Source organism: Chrysochloris asiatica, unplaced genomic scaffold, assembly GCF_000296735.1.
Source record: "Chrysochloris asiatica unplaced genomic scaffold, ChrAsi1.0 scaffold00067, whole genome shotgun sequence".
Taxonomy (NCBI): domain Eukaryota; kingdom Metazoa; phylum Chordata; class Mammalia; order Afrosoricida; family Chrysochloridae; genus Chrysochloris; species Chrysochloris asiatica.
The window spans coordinates 8,367,859-8,384,069 of record NW_006408585.1 but is presented as its reverse complement, the minus strand read 5'-3'; the positions used below and the strand labels follow the sequence as shown (position 1 = coordinate 8,384,069).

At 39.6% G+C, this 16,211-nt stretch overlaps 1 protein-coding gene across 2 annotated transcripts in view; it reads left to right on the top strand.

Moving 5' to 3' along the window:
- The window catches only part of DAAM1 (dishevelled associated activator of morphogenesis 1), a 229,885-nt gene that overhangs the window by 158,144 nt on the left and 55,530 nt on the right, over positions 1 to 16,211 (top strand). For both annotated transcript variants that reach the window (XM_006864597.1, XM_006864598.1), the window contains exons 5-11: positions 8,801 to 8,895; positions 11,990 to 12,323; positions 13,097 to 13,207; positions 13,312 to 13,415; positions 14,988 to 15,054; positions 15,266 to 15,383; positions 15,814 to 15,952. In XM_006864597.1, coding sequence (XP_006864659.1) covers positions 8,801 to 8,895; positions 11,990 to 12,323; positions 13,097 to 13,207; positions 13,312 to 13,415; positions 14,988 to 15,054; positions 15,266 to 15,383; positions 15,814 to 15,952 — 968 coding nt within the window. The remainder of the gene's footprint in view (positions 1 to 8,800; positions 8,896 to 11,989; positions 12,324 to 13,096; positions 13,208 to 13,311; positions 13,416 to 14,987; positions 15,055 to 15,265; positions 15,384 to 15,813; positions 15,953 to 16,211) is intronic.

The following is a 16,211-nucleotide window of genomic DNA, read 5'->3' as shown; positions in this document are numbered from 1 at the left end:
TTCTGTCTTCTTTTGATGCTTTGTCATTCAATATTTTCCCCATGATGTTGTTAAGTGTTGTTGAGTTGGTTCTGACCCATAGCAACCTTGTATAGGGTTTCCAAGGAGTAGCTGGTGAGTTTGAACCACTGACCTTGCCATCCAGTGCTTTATCCCACAAAACCACACCAGGATTCCATTTTACCCATAGATTCCTTCAATATTCTAAGTCTAGGCTTGAATTTTTTTCTTCATTGCTTTTAGCTTGAGAAATGCTGAGCATGTTATCTCCCTTTTGGTTTTGTAACTCCAGGTCTTTTCACATTTTCATTATATACTTGCCTTTGTCTTCTCAGAACTGCCCTTTGAAATTATTCTGTTCAGCTTTTTGTCTTCCCATTTCTTCCATTTGCTTTGGCATCTGTATACTGGAGATCAAGTTTCAGAGTCTCTTCTCACATCTATTCTGGTCTTTTCCTTCTTTCTTGTCTTCTCAATTACCTGTTGATTCCTTCCTGTATGTTCTTCCTGTCATCCCACAGTTCTTTTGGTTTTCAGTCTTTAGTGTCTAATGCATCAAATCTATTCTTGAGATGGTTTCTGAATTCAGGTGAGATATGCTCAAGGTCACATTTTGGCCGTTGTGGACTTGTTTTAATTTTCTTCAGCTTCAGCCTGAACTTGCATATGAACAATTGATGTTTTGTTCCACAGTCTGCCCCTGGCCTTGTTTTGGCTGGTGATATGGGTGTAGTCAATTTGATTTCTGTGTATTCCATCTGGTGAATTCTATGTGTATAGTTATCTTGTATGCTTAAAATAGGTGTTTGCAATGAATAAGTCATTAGTCATGCAAAATTCTCTCACACCATAGGTGTTGCTAATCTCTGCAGAGAGAGAAGTAACTGTATTGGAGAATTCACAACTACACACAGAACTCTTGGAAGACATTGTCCCTGGGGATTGAAAGAGAACACAGCACAAATCTTAAACTGTTTAGTTTTTATTTTTTTTAACACCATCGTTTCATTGCAATAATTACAATCTCTTCTCTGCATCAGCATTCAACAGTATTTGCTTCCATTCCCTCTGTTTTTTGTTTGTTTTTTAATGTACACAAAAACACTCAGGAATATATAATAATTTAAACAAACAAAGGACACAATCTGCAAGCTTGCCTCCTGGCCACCAGCACCCAGTCCCTCTCTTTCCATGAGTCCAGAGTTCTCAGTTTTTCCCTCTCTCCATGTCCTTATCTCTGCCTCCATCTCTGATGTCGCTGCTTCTCTGGATGGAGTCCTTCATTCCACTTGTGCTCCTCTCCCTTGATGGTCCTAGGGTCCTCTGTTTCTGGACTGTAAGATTAGCTACTCCCCTGTTTTTGTTACAAAACTTCTACCTTTAAAGTTGTGACAGTCACAATTAGTCATGTTAACAATTACTCACTATTGAAGCATAAGAATCTTATTCCCATCTCTTTTCACCAGACCCGTCTAGACAAGACGAAAACTATTCAGTGGAGACTCTATCTTCCCATCGCACACAAACTCTTTAGTCTTTGCTTAGAAGATTGTTGACGGGGCATTTGTTTACATTGTTATCATCCATTGTCTTTAGCATCAATAGTGACTACTGCTTAGTGAGTGTACATCATGTGGCAGGCAGCACACGCTTCACATGCTGGTTTTAACCCTTGCAAGCACCCAGTCCTATGGTGCTGCTTATATAGATAAGGAATCTGAGACTTAATGAAAAGTTACTGTGCCCGAGACCATTTAATTAGGAAGTGGAAGAGTCGGATTTAAATGTATCAGCCCTTCCCAGTTTGCCTGTCACTACACAATTGTTAAAACCCTGTGGTTTGTAAAAGAAGCCTGGTAATCCCATCTGCAACCCCCAGGCCTACCAAGGTTCTGAGGTAGGGCAAGCATCTGTTTTCTTTAATGCCTCAAGTGCCTGATAAACAATCGTGGTTGAGAACCACAGCACTTACTGGTTTGTGAAACCATTTGTGGGACAAGTTCATTTACTTTATGTAAGACTCATAACGAGAATGCATGTTCTCTAGAGGACCCCGAGTGATCTGTTGGCTTTTAAAGATTGAAAAATGGTATAATAAAATAGTGCCGTCTAGCGGGTTTGAGAAGGACCTGGATTTTCTTTGTATGCAGCTTCTTGATGCCCTGGTTAGCAGGGGAGATGTAACATGAAGTCCAGTATGCTTAGTGGATTGGTTTTTTCCTTTCTTAGCAAAGGCAGTGCCTAAAACAAGCACTTAGTTCTAGATTTCAGCCAGGAATGATATCAATACCTAGTCAGTGCATCAGACTTAACGTGTTTGGGTGTTTTCTTGCACCTTTGACTGGTAGACCCTTGGGCTGGATATGCTTTATCCTCTCTGCACATCCTTGTGTGAGTGCATATGTAGTAAGGGTAAAAGCGGTTCCCATCAAACCAGTTCTGGCTCAAGGTAACCCTTAGTGTGTCAGGAGTAACTGAGCTATGCTCCTTAGGGTTTCCACGGACTGATTTTTCACAAATAAATTGCCCGTCTTTTCTTCCAGGGTGCCTTGAACTTCCAACCTTTTGTTTTGTACTACCCCGGGACTCCTTTAGTAAATGCCCAGCACTGCCATTAAGTCCATTCTGACTCATAGCAACCATCTACAGGGTTTCTGGGACTATAAATATTTATGAGAGCAAACAGCTTCATCTTTCTCCCACAGAATGGCTGGTAGTTTTGAATCTCCAACCTTGCCATTAACACCCCATCTCCTAACCCACAGTGCTACCCGGCCTCCCCTTAGTATGTGCAGAAAGCACCAAAGAAGGCTGCCACAAGGCCTGTATGCCATGGTGGTTGCTAGGTGTCACTGAGTCATTTCTGAGCTATAGAAACCTTGTGTGTAACAGAATGACACACTGCTCAGTCCTGTGCCAGCCTCACAATCACTGCCATGTTTGAGCGCATTGGTGGGGCCACGGTGTCAACAGATCTCATTGAAGAGTTTGTTTGTTTTTTCACTGATGCTCTATGCCACTGTGTAAACTATGCAGGCTCATCTTCATGCTGGGTCATCTTCAGAAATGTAACCTAATTGCTAACCAGTGCAAACTCAGCCTTCTTCCTGAAGGTGAAACTTGAAAATGTGAGTGCTTATATGAATTATTTTGAAGTCATTTAAAAATGTCAAGTTTCTCCATATATCCTTAGTTTTCTCAATACAAAACATGTGATCTTAGATCCAAATATAAATGTAAAGCACATGCAGAAAAGAGCACAGTGTTTTCTGATTTAAAAGGAAAGTCATGCTCCATCCTCATATTGTAAGATGCTGTTGAGTCAGTTTCGGCTCATAGCAACTCTGTGACAAGCTGCCCGATCGTGCGCCATCCACACAATTGTTGTTACATTTGAGCCCATTGCTGCAACCACTGTGCCAATCCATTTTGTGTCCTTTCACTTAGCCAAGCATGGTACCCTTCTCCAGGGATTGGTCCCTTCTGATAGCATGTCAGGAATGCTCCATCCTGGCTTCTAAGGAGCATTCCGGCTGTGCTTCTTCCAACACAGATCTGTTTGGTCTTTTGGCAGTCCGTGGTACTTTTAATATCCTCCTCCAACACCATAATTCAAATGCATTGATTCTTCTATGGTCTTCCTTATTTATTGTGCAACTTTCACATACATATGAGGTGATTGAAAATACCATGTAGTAAGGGTAAACCGTAAAGTTTAATCTCCTATGGCACAGCTGAACTCTTAAGCACTCACTTTGATTCTGCAATTTCAGAATCAAGTCTTCTTTAATGACTATCACCTCTCTTCCTAAGATAAATGACACGTATCTTCAAAAAGTTTCTGGGGTAATTGTAATTAAATGATAATGGAATTTTCCACAAATTTTTGAAGCCCTTCATAGGATAGAGTAAAACTAGAGAGATAGGGTTTCCGAGACTGTGGTCTTTACAGTAAAGGTCAGGCGCCTCTTAGGCCTCAGACTGAACTCTTTGCCCCTTAACACTTTAAAAGAGTTCTTTTGCAGCAGGTTTGCCTAATGCAGTATGTCGTTTTATTTCTTGACTGCTGCTTCCATGAGTGTTGATGTGGATCCAAATAAAATGAAGTTGGGTCACCTCTCTGTGGAATGGGCACAACTATGGATTTTTTTCCAGTCTCTTGCCTAGGTAACTGTTTTCCAAATTTCTTGACATAGAGAAGTGAGTGCCTCTATTGCTGTATCAGTGTGTTGAAACATTTCAGCTGAAATTTTGTCAATTCCTGGAGCCTTGTTTTTCACCAATGCCTTCAGTGCAGCTTAGACTTCTGTCAGTAGTATTGGTTTTGTTTTTATCATATTATACTGTTGAAATGAGTCCTGGTGTGGCGCTGTGGGTTAATGTACCAGACTGCAAAGCTGTTTGAACTGCAAGGTCATCAGTTCAAGCTCACCAGCTGCTCCTTGGAAATCCAGGGTCGCTATGGGTTTGAATCGACTCGACGTCACTTGACAACAACAACACCTGTTGAAATGGTTGGCACATCATCTCTGTGTATTCCTTCCATCTTCTTTTGATGCTTTCTGCATCACTCAATATTTTGCCTGTAGAATCCTTCAGTATTACAAGTCAAGACTTTCAGCTTGAGAAATGTTGAGTGTGTTCTTCCCTTTTGGGAAATCTTTGCACATTTCATTATGATACTTTACTTTGTCTTCTCAAGCTGCCCTTTGAAATTTTCTGCTCTGCTCTTTTACCTCCTCATTTCTTCCATTTACTTTAGCATCTCTGTGCTGGGAGAGCAAGTTTCAGAGTTGCTTCTGGCATCCATTTTTGTCTTTTCCTTCGTGCTGTCTTCTTAATGACCTTTTGCTTTCATCATATATGATGTTCTTGATCATCCACAGCTCTTCTGGTCTTTAGTCATTAGTTATTAGATGCATCAAATCCAGTCTCGAGATGGTCTCTAAATTCTGGTGATATTTAAAATATTGATGGCATAGCTTCCAGTACCACAGCAAAAAATAAGCCACTACAGTAAAACAAATTAACAGACTAGTGGTGGGTTCCTTCTCTGCCCCACCCACCCTCCAATACACACACACAGTTTGGCCTTCTGAGCTGAAATTTGCACTCTGCCCTGTGCCTTTGGATTGACCAATATTGGTTGTGCAATGCATCTCCGGATGTTAACAAAACAGTTGTTCACCTAGAGGGTGTAGAGCTCCGTGTCTTTCACCCACTGTTTTGTCTATTCTTCCAAAGGGTACAGGTGCTGTGGCTACCAGCAAAAGTCACCCTGTCCTCCCGCCGTCTGATCTGGGGATGGTGGTTTGGGGCTGCTACAGGTGTGGACACCATCTTGGTAGAGGTCCTTAGTGCTCCCCCATGGACCAGTGGAGAGGAAATTATATTAGGAAAGGAAGTTCTAAATTAATTTTCTTTGACATTTCATAAATCTCCTAATTCTGCTAGGGAGAGGCTTAATGTAGACTGCCCTTTTTTCAGGTAGTCCACTGTTTTCAAGACTGCTAAAAGAATAAATGTATATGTCTTTTATTTACAATTGTTTTTGTTATTAAAGTACCATCAAGTCATTTCCAATACTCAGCAGCCCTATATAGGGTTTCCAAGGAGCAGCTGGGAGGTTTGAACTGCCGACGTTGTGGTTTGCAGTCAAGTGCTGATCCTCCAGTGCTACACCAAGAGTCCTTAGTTACAATTTGTGACCCACAATAAGAAACGTGTGTCATTTTACCTTTTTTATTCCAAACCCAATGCCACCAACCCCATTCTGACTCATAGTAACCATACACAAAGGGGCTTCAAAAAGTTTGTGGGGTAAATGTAATTAAATGATAATGGAATTTTCCACAAATTTTTGAAGCCCTTCGTAGGATAGAGTAAAACTAGAGAAATAGGGTTTCCGAGGCTGTGGTCTTTACAGAAGCAGATTGTCACATCTCCCTCCTGTGGAGGGAGTAACTGGGGTGTTCAAACCACCAACGTTTCATGCTTCAGCACTGTACCTCCAGGGCTCACTTAAATTCTGAATGTTGTTGTTGTTGTTAAGTGCCATTGAGTTGGTTCTAACTCATAGCAACCCTGTATAGAGTTTCTGAGGAGCAGCTGGTGAGCTTGAACCACCAACCTTGTAGTTCCAACTTGCAGTAACCCACCACGCCACACCAGGAATAGATATGTGTCATTCATCTTAGGAAGAGAGGTGATATTCATTAAAGAAGATTTGATTCTGAAATTTCAGAATCAAAGTGAGTGCTTAAGAGTTCAACTGTGCCATAGGAGATTAAATCGACTTTGCTGGATTTGTGCGGAATTTTCCAGTGGATGAGTCTCACAGAGCCATGAAGGAATTCACTGGCTGTTATCTGCTCACAGCTTCCTCTACCATCATCCTCTGGTGACAGCTGTCCAGGCACATCAGCAGCAACAGGACAGCTTTTACAGAAAGAATAACATGTTAAACAAAAGACCCTACTGATTCTTATTTCATTTGTCATAAGTGATGCTGATGTATTCATTGGCTTGTTGTGTAGCTCTACCCTCCTCATCATGATGTCACATTGAGGTCTTTAGTGGTAATACTGAAACTGTTGAAGAAAAATAATAGTGAAGAACTAATTTTAATTTTTACAACATAATCGTTCCCTATTTCCCAGTCATTCCCAGATTTGCTATTAGGTAGTAAGATTGAGAGGAGTGAGGTGGCTCTGTAGGATAAGCTCTGGTTTGTGAACCACAGGGTCAGTGGTTCCAGCCCACCAGCTGCTCCTCTGGAGAAAGATGAGGCTTTCTGCTCCCACCAAGTTGTATAGCTTCAGAAACCCTATATACAGCATATACAGGTGAACCCTATACATTGAAACCCTGTATAAGTCTGAACAGACTTGCCAGCACACAACAGCAACTCCAATAAGACTGTGACTACGCAAACATGGTAAAAGTGAGTTGAAGTAAGTATGGTGGCTGATAGCTCTATGGGCAGAGGCTACTGATAACATAGACAGGGATACCTATTATTATTTTATATATATATTGTTGTTGTTGTTGCTGTTTTTGCTTTTGCAAACTGAGTAGAGTTGTACAGAGCAGATAATGCATTCCCTTCCATGTAACATCAGCTACCCTACTTCCTCCCTGTGATTCTTGTTTTGGGTCAACCTTCTTTTCCAATCCTTCTGAATTTTGCCCTTGGTAAATGTTGCCCTTTGGAACTTGAATAGTTGACCATTCCATGGTACATATATCTCACTAGTGTCATTGCTCCCCACTGTCCCCCCCCCTCGATATACTTATCTATTGCTTGGGTGAAAATTGAGCCATGGGGGTGAGTTCAGTTCCAGACCTGAGGGATGACCAAGGGCCCTAGTGGCAGTTCCTCTAGTCTTTTCCTACCCAGCAAATCTGGTCTTTTCTTTTTAAATTTTTTTTTAGTTTTGTTCCACATCTTGTGCTCTATACAGGACCTTCTAATGTGATCCCTATCAGAAAAATTGATAGTGGTCATCAGACACCACCTAATTCTGCTGGTCTCAGGACCTGATGTTCACATGATCCATTAGTCCACTGGACTAATAGATTCCAAGTGTCTTCAGTTTTCATCACTCTTCTTTGCTCCACTCAAGGAGAGACCGATAATTGCACTCTGAATAGCTGCTTCTGAGCTTCTAAGATCTCAGTTGCTACTCTTAAAAGTAAGAAGGTAGAACATCATCTTTGTGGACTGTGTTATGCCAATAGACCATAGTGTCCACTAAGACTATGGTCCTCAGTCAACTGGGAATACTTCTAATGCAGCTAGATAATCATGGATGGAAAGAGAATGGAAAAGACTTTTTCTAAAAACATCTACTAGCCTTACTAATATTTATGATATTATAAATACACTGTCCTCTTAGACTAAATCTATCACTTGAGTTCTGTGTACTCAGAACCTTGCTCCTCAAAACTAGGTCTGCTTACCTACAGTGTCAACTTTGCCTGGAAACTTATCAGAAATGCAGCATCTCTGTCTTTATCCGAGATATACTGAATCAGAACCTATGTTTTAAAAAGGTTCCCAGGCCATTCATTGCCATATCAAAGTTGGGGATGCATTTCTCTAGCAAAGCCCTGGATGAGGTGAGGTGCACATACTCACAGACACATATGTGCATGCCACACACACATCCTATCCTGGTTTTCAAAGGATGTTGAGCCATTTCTAAAAGTTAAACATTTAATTTGATGGACTAGTCCATCTTAGCATCAAGTCCAGTTTAATTAGTCCTCATAAAAAATAATTTGATGTAACAAAAACTTTGCAGTCTTGATTATACTTTCATCTGAAGGATGGGAGAGGTAGAGTGGAAAGATTGGTACCTACTTCTCTGCTTGATGGTGCTGTTGACTTTGACAGACGCTGTTTTCAACTACTCGCCTAATATTCTTTGCATCAAATATAAATAGTAATATCTACATCATAGGGTAGTGGTGTTGGTTATATGCTGTGGAATTTGTTCTGACTCATACATAGCACCCCTATACAAATGTTTGGGTAGCTATCTCTGCTCACTAAGATTTTAAAAGACATTGCCTTAATGCCTTATTTTAAATGTGAAAGAACTATTTATAGTAAAGACAATGAATTTATGGCATTCTTGCTGCTGTTGCACTCTGCATTTTGAATGATCTTAACCATAGATTTATTAACTACTTATTTATATTAAGTGTGATAATAGCTTGTAATTTGTGGACTTTTTGATTGTTACATTCAAACAATCTAGAAGTTGAGGAAGTAACTTCAGTTTTCTCTTCACAGAGAAAATCTCTGCTGGCTTTAGAGAAGGAAGAGGAAGAAGAGAGAAGTAAAACTATAGAAAGTTTGAAGACGGCACTACGGACAAAGCCAATGAGGTCATTCTTTTCCTGGGCTGGATAGACTTGTATTCACACTTCCCTTCCCTCTCCTTTCTTTTCCTTTCCGTTGCACACTTATCCTTTTCCTTTTTTGGCAGTAGCCGCATCTTCTAGGAAGCCTTAATTAAAATCATACAGATGAACCATGACTAAGATACTTTAATTATAGAACATTCAATAAATTTATTGTCTTCAGTTTTAAAATGTGTAGAGACCCACTAAGATAACTAAAATTTAAAGGGCTGACAATACCTAGTGTTGGTGAGGATGTGTTAGAAACTGGAGCCCTCGTTTGTTGGTGGTACAGATGTAAAATACTATAGGCACCATGGAAAACACTTTGACAGTTCCTCATAATGTTAAAGAAAGACCCAGGAATTCCATGCATAGATATATACCCAAGAGAAATAACACAGGTCCGCACAAATACCTATGCATGAGTCATTTTATTCACAATGGCCATAAAGTGAAAAACACCCAAATGGCCTCAACTCATGAATAGAGAAACAAAAAATGATTATCCATACAATAGGATGTTCCTTAGTTATAGAAAGGAATGAAGTACTAATGCATGTGACAACATGGATGAACTGGCTAAGTGAAAGAAATTAGTCCGAAAAGAATACATATTGTATGATTTTATTTATATAAAATATCTAGAGTAGGCCAATTCACAGAGACAGAAAATGGATTAGTATTACTAGGAGCAGGAAGTAGGAAGTAGTAATAGTCATTGGGGGATAATGAAAAGGTTTTAAAGCTAAAAAGTGTGATGGTTGCATAAGTCCATGAATGTACTAGTAAACCACTGTACACTTTAGAAGGGTAGAGGGGTTTTTGTACATGAATTAGATCAGACTATTATTCAGAATATCAAGCTGGGCTCAGAAGAGGACGTGGAATTAGGGATACCATAGCTAACATCAGATGGATCTTGGCTGAAAGCAGAGAACACAAGAAAGATGTTTATGTGTGCTTTATTGACCGTGCAGAGGCCTTTGACTGTGTAGATCATGATAAGCTATGGATAATATTTCAGAGATTAGGTATTCCAGAATACTTGATTGTGCTCATGAGGAACCTGTACATAGAACAAGAGGCAGTTGTTCAAATAAAACAAGGGGATACTGAATGGTTTAGAATCCAAAAAGGTATGTGCCAGGATTGTATACTTTCAACATATTTATTCAGTCTGTATGCTGAGCAGATAATTTGAGAAGCTGAATTATATGAAGAAGAGCATGGTGCCAGGATTGGAGAAAGACTCATTAACAACCTGTGATATAGAAATGATACACCCTTGCTCACTAAAAGCAAAGAAGACTTGAAATACTTATTAATGAAGAACAAAGACCACAGTCTTCAGTATGGATTGCACCTCAGTACAAAGAAAACAATCCTCACCACTGGACCAATAAACAACATCATGATAAATTGAGAAAAGTTTGAAGTTGTCAAAGACTTCATTTTACTTGAATCCACAATCAGCACGCATGGAAGCAGCAGTCAAGAAATCAAATGACATTGCACTAGGCATATATGCACAAGACCTCTTTGATGTGTTCAAGAAGAAAGATGTCAGTTTGAGGACTAAGGTGCACCTGACCCAGGCCGTGGTATTTTCTGTTGTCTCATATGCATGTGTAAGTTGGACAGTGAGAAGTAAGACTGAGAAGAATTGATGCATTTGAATTGTGGTGTTGGAGAAAAATATTGAAAGCCAGAAGAACCAACAGGTCTGTGTTGGAAGAGGTACAGCCAGAATGCTTGCTCCTTGGAGGCAAGGATGGCAAAACTTCATCTCATACTTTGGAGATATTATCAGGAGGGACCAGTCCTTGGAGAAGGACCTTGTGCTTGGTAAAGCAGAAGATCAGCAAAAAAGAGGGAGACCCCCCAACGAGATGGATTGGCACAATGGCAGCAGCATTGGACTCAAGCATAACAATTGTGAGGATGGCACAGGAACTGGCATTGTTACGTTCTGTTGTACATAGGGTAGCTATGAAATGAAACCAACTCAACAGCATCTAAAAACAACAGCAACAACAATTATTTAAAATATGGGTAGACTTTTTGAAATAGCAATTCATTTCCTTTCTGATAACCTGTTCCCAATATAGGTCTCTCACATGTTTATTTTCTGTAAATGCCTCAAAGTTTTGGTGGGTTCTTGGGCTGTTTACACGTACAGTTCATTAGCACAGGTGCTATGGATGAAGCCAATTGGTTTAACCAGTTTGGCTATACCTGGTTTTATCTGACTGAGTCCTATGACTGGGTGACATGATTATAAAATAGAGTCCCTTCCTTGATGTGACTTTAAAATGTAAACTGAGAAAACCTACTGATCCAGCAGAAATTATCAGGATTCCTTACCTAGATCAATGTTTTTATCAGTGTATTCTGACTGTTAAATGTAAATGGGTATCCAAGAGCAAATAAGGTTGGAAATTTCTTGAGCAGTCCAACACATTATGTGACTTCTGAACTTCTCAGAAGCTTTAACGTGCAGCTGCGCATTGTGAATTATTCTTATTGACTTTATAGTGAGTATTATGTTAGTCTGATTAATTTTACTAATGAAGTATTGCTTATTATCTTCATTATTTTGAATTCTCTGTATCATGTCATACAAAAGAAGAGTTTTGCTACCAATAAATTTCAGGATGTCCATCATTTGTGTGACAAGCAATATCTTAGAGTTTATGGCTACTTTTTGAATTTCATTGATATGGTCAGTGGTAAGCACATAAAGGTGGATGTAGACTAAATGGTATATTAACACAGGATCAGAACATGACTTTAATTAATCTAGGATAACAAAGATGTTCTGAGTGGTCTGTTCATTGGTTCTTTGTACAATTTACGATGTACTGACCTCAAATGGAGATTTTCTCACAATTCTAGTTCAACTTAGCCATGTACAAGTGTTCTATGCCCAGGAATAGCCAGAGAATTGAGAAAACTTCACAACAAAAGCCTTGTAGTATTTCAGGGACTAACCTCTTACTTCTCTATTAAGTGATATTACCAAATTCCAAAGAGACTTCAACCCAACGCATATTATTTAACCTTTTTCTCATACCAGGTTTGTAACAAGATTCATCGACTTGGATGGCCTGTCGTGTATTCTCAATTTTCTGAAGACTATGGACTATGAGACCTCAGAGTCTCGAATACATACCTCTCTAATTGGATGTATAAAGGCACTAATGAACAACTCTCAAGGTCGGGCTCACGTCCTGGCTCATTCTGAGAGTATTAATGTAATTGCTCAGAGTCTGAGCACAGAAAACATTAAAACAAAGGTGGCTGTGCTGGAAATCTTGGGCGCCGTGTGCCTGGTTCCTGGGGGCCACAAGAAGGTTCTGCAGGCCATGTTACACTACCAGAAGTATGCCAGCGAAAGGACTCGCTTTCAGGTGGGTGTACTGTCTCACCCGTCTTCAACCAGACCTTCTCACAGTGTTGTTTTCTGGCCCCTTAACTTGAGAATCCCCCTGTTGTGATTACTCACACTGTGGCTTTTGACATTCTCTTCATCTTCATTGTGAGTCCAGAGAGTGGACTAGGCTACGTCTTTGATCTATCTGGGCTCTGGGATTTACTAAACGTGAAAGAAAATGTGGCCCTGCTTTGCTACATATTTATTTTATAGCACACATCTTTGGATTCTACTACATGGGATTTTCCCTGCAAAATTTCCAGCTTGTCTTTCTTGATTTAGGACCCATTGGAACAGTGAGAGTGTCACCGTGATTTTCCTTAAATAGAAAAATCAGGCAGAGTTAATGAAGCACAGTATCCTGTATTTTGTATACATGTATATATGTTGTTGTTGTTAAGTGCCATTGAATCGATTCCGATGATCCTGTAAAGGGTTTCCAAGGAGCGGCTGGTGAGTTTGAACCGCTGACCTTGTGGTTCAAACTGACCTTGAGGTTGAGTGCCTATCCTATGGTGCTACACCAGAACTCCACATGTATATATGCACATGTATATATGATGGATGGATTTTGAAAGTAGAATTTATAAGACTAATCTCTAGGGATAAAAATGAAGGCTTTCTATGGCACTCAACATAATCCTGATTAAATATGGGTTTAAAATGAATTTATAAATAGAAAATTCATAAAATGAGTGTAAGGTCAGTACTGATTCTGTCCTTTGTGTTTTATATCTGTATCCTTGATAGACATTGATGAATGACTTGGATAAAAGCACTGGGCGGTATCGAGATGAAGTGAGTCTGAAGACTGCCATCATGTCCTTCATTAATGCAGTGCTAAGTCAAGGCGCAGGCGTGGTAAGAACCTCTATACTGCAGTCGTTAAACTCTACTGTCCAAGAATAGTTTTCAAAAATAATATTAAAAAATCTAAAACCCATAACTATGTATTTTGCTTTCAGGAAAGCTTGGACTTTAGACTTCATCTTCGTTATGAATTTCTGATGTTAGGAATCCAGCCTATAATAGACAAATTAAGAGAACATGACAATTCTACGTTAGATAGGTAAGTCAAGAGCTCTGATATGTGGCACAGTGAGTTACTTTGCTGAATGTCAGCCCATGAACTTCTTGTGGCCTATCTGTAATGTTATAAGGAGCTTGCACCAGAATAGTAGTTGGACTAAGGATGTTTTCACAGTGGAACATTCTCAATAAAGAAGTAGCACATTATGTAGAGACCTTAATGTGAGTTTTAGCATTAAACCAAATCTTCATCTTAGACCTGCGTCTTACTTGCTATGTATGTATTCTGGCCAAGTTAGTCAATTTTTCTGAACATGACCATTTTGATAACCTACCAGAAATTGTGATGATGATGAAGATGACAGGTCTTTCAGGGCTGGTGTGAAATTGACTATAAAACATAGAATCGCTTGATACTTTGGTAGGAATTCCTTGAACGTGAATGTTCATATTCCTGTTCATTTGCTCTTGTTTGCCATCATTTATTTCTAAGATGTCTTAACTCCTTCTACCACCTGCCTCCCTCGTTATTGATATTCTCTGACCATGCTTTTGCCTTTGTCTTTGTTATTTCCTCAGCATCAGAAGATTTCCCCACAGATGCCCAAATTACTCTTTCCCTACTCCATGCAGAGAGGCCTTTCCCAGTCATTGTGTGAGCATCACTCACCTCATTTCCCATCATTCTCTCTTCTGTTTACTCTGACATATTTGTCTTCATAGAAGTGACCCTCCCTTGTCTGTAGAGTACACAGGAGGGGCTCAAGAATAAATGAGTGGCATAATTGTCTCTTCTGACCTTTTCATTCAACAGCTAGTCACATGGCAGATGAGCTTGTTTGTCCGAAATGGAAATTTATGAGTGGAATCTAGATTTCATTGTTTTTACATTTGATTGTTAGTGTTGTTAAGTTCCATTGAGTCAGTTGCGACCCATAGTGACCCTGTATAGGTTTCTTGAACCACCGGCCAGTTCAGACGACCGTGAAGTCCAGCACATTAACCCACAGAATCACATCAGCACTCCAAAATGGAATTTTGATAGACATTTGTTAATTTATCAAGTATTTTACTAAAGTACTTAAGTGTTTAAGTATGTGCAAAGGAGTCCTGATGGCACAATGGGTTATACATTGGGCTGCTAATCTGAAGATCTGCAGTTGAAACCCACCAGCCTGGAAAAGAATGAGATGACTGCTCCCAGTAAGATTCATGACCTTGGAAACCTATAGAACAGTTCTACTTTGTCTTATATAGGATCACTTTGAGTCCGAACTTGAACCGACAACAATATGTGGGTTGTATGTGGTAGGCATTGCAAGCTTTGAAATTCTCTTTCATTGTAAATTCATTTTACTCTGATGTCTTTTTTCCTTAGAAAAGAGAACAGTTAAGTGAAGGCATTGAATTTTTGTTGTTTTCTTTCTTTTAGAAGTATCTCTGAGAATTAGTATGAGGGAGCTTCAAAAAGTTAATGGAGAAATTCCGTGATCTTTTCCTTCCATTTTTCCATAAATTTTTTGAAACCCGCTGGTATTAATGTTCAGATTCCTAAACTTCTGTGTAGGTAGGATGTTCTACTTATAATAGCTTTTCTTTAATTATCTTTCAGGCATTTAGACTTTTTTGAAATGCTCCGAAATGAAGATGAACTAGAGTTTGCCAAAAGATTTGAACTGGTAAGTATGGTAACACATGAGCTCACAGAATTATCCCCATGTGATACATGTTGTAAAGTTGTCATGGACCAGTGAAATCAAAGTTCTGTTCTGCTAACTAAGTGGCAGAATTAGTTTCTATTTACCTTGGACTTGTTTACTGCAGGGACAATCAAGAAACTTGTTACCTTGATTGTACGTTTGACTTCGATTTCCTTTTCATATGCACTAGGTTCACATAGATACTAAAAGTGCGACCCAAATGTTTGAACTGACCAGGAAGAGACTGACTCACAGTGAAGCGTACCCTCACTTCATGTCCATCCTGCACCACTGCCTCCAAATGCCTTGTGAGTAGGTTTGTGATTTACACGTGTGTTGTTGAACATTTGGATCTCATCCAAAGAGCTGTTTTCTGAGTGGTGCTGATGAGAATGGGGGTAGACCTGGCATTATAAGGCTCCATTTTGTGATAGTTCAGTGTGTATCACCACACAGTTTAACAGGTAGTGTGGAATTCTCAAAATGAAACAATTCATCATTTACTTCTATTTCAAAAATAGATGTGTGCCTTACAACACATTTAGAGAGGGGGTAAAGAGTGCTTCTTAATCAACTAAATGCTCCTTGCATGTCAAGATTCCAGAAACACCAGGAGGCCTGGAAACAGACATTGTCAATATCACTCTGCTTCTGTCTCTGAAGATGGAAGACTGTTGCAAAATATTAATCCTGGCTTAGAAACATCTTGCTGTTTCCCCCCATTCTTTTCATTCTTAGATAAGCGGAGTGGAAATACTGTTCAGTACTGGCTACTACTAGATAGAATTATACAGCAAATAGTTATCCAAAATGACAAAGGACAAGACCCTGACTCCACACCTTTGGAAAACTTTAACATTAAGAACGTCGTACGAATGTAAGTTTCTTCTTTTGCTCCCTGTGAGATATAAGACATTGACTTGACTTTATTTCAAAATAGTAGCTGGAAAAACTGACATGTTATAGCAGGCAAACATGAGTTATTATATATGTTGTTGTTGAGTGCTGTCGAGTCGGTCCCAACCCATAGTGACCCTATATAGGGCTTTCAAGGAGCAGCTGGTGAGCTTGAACCACTGACCTTGTAGTTCAAACTGACTTTGCAGTCCAGCGCCACACCAGGATGCCTATCCTAT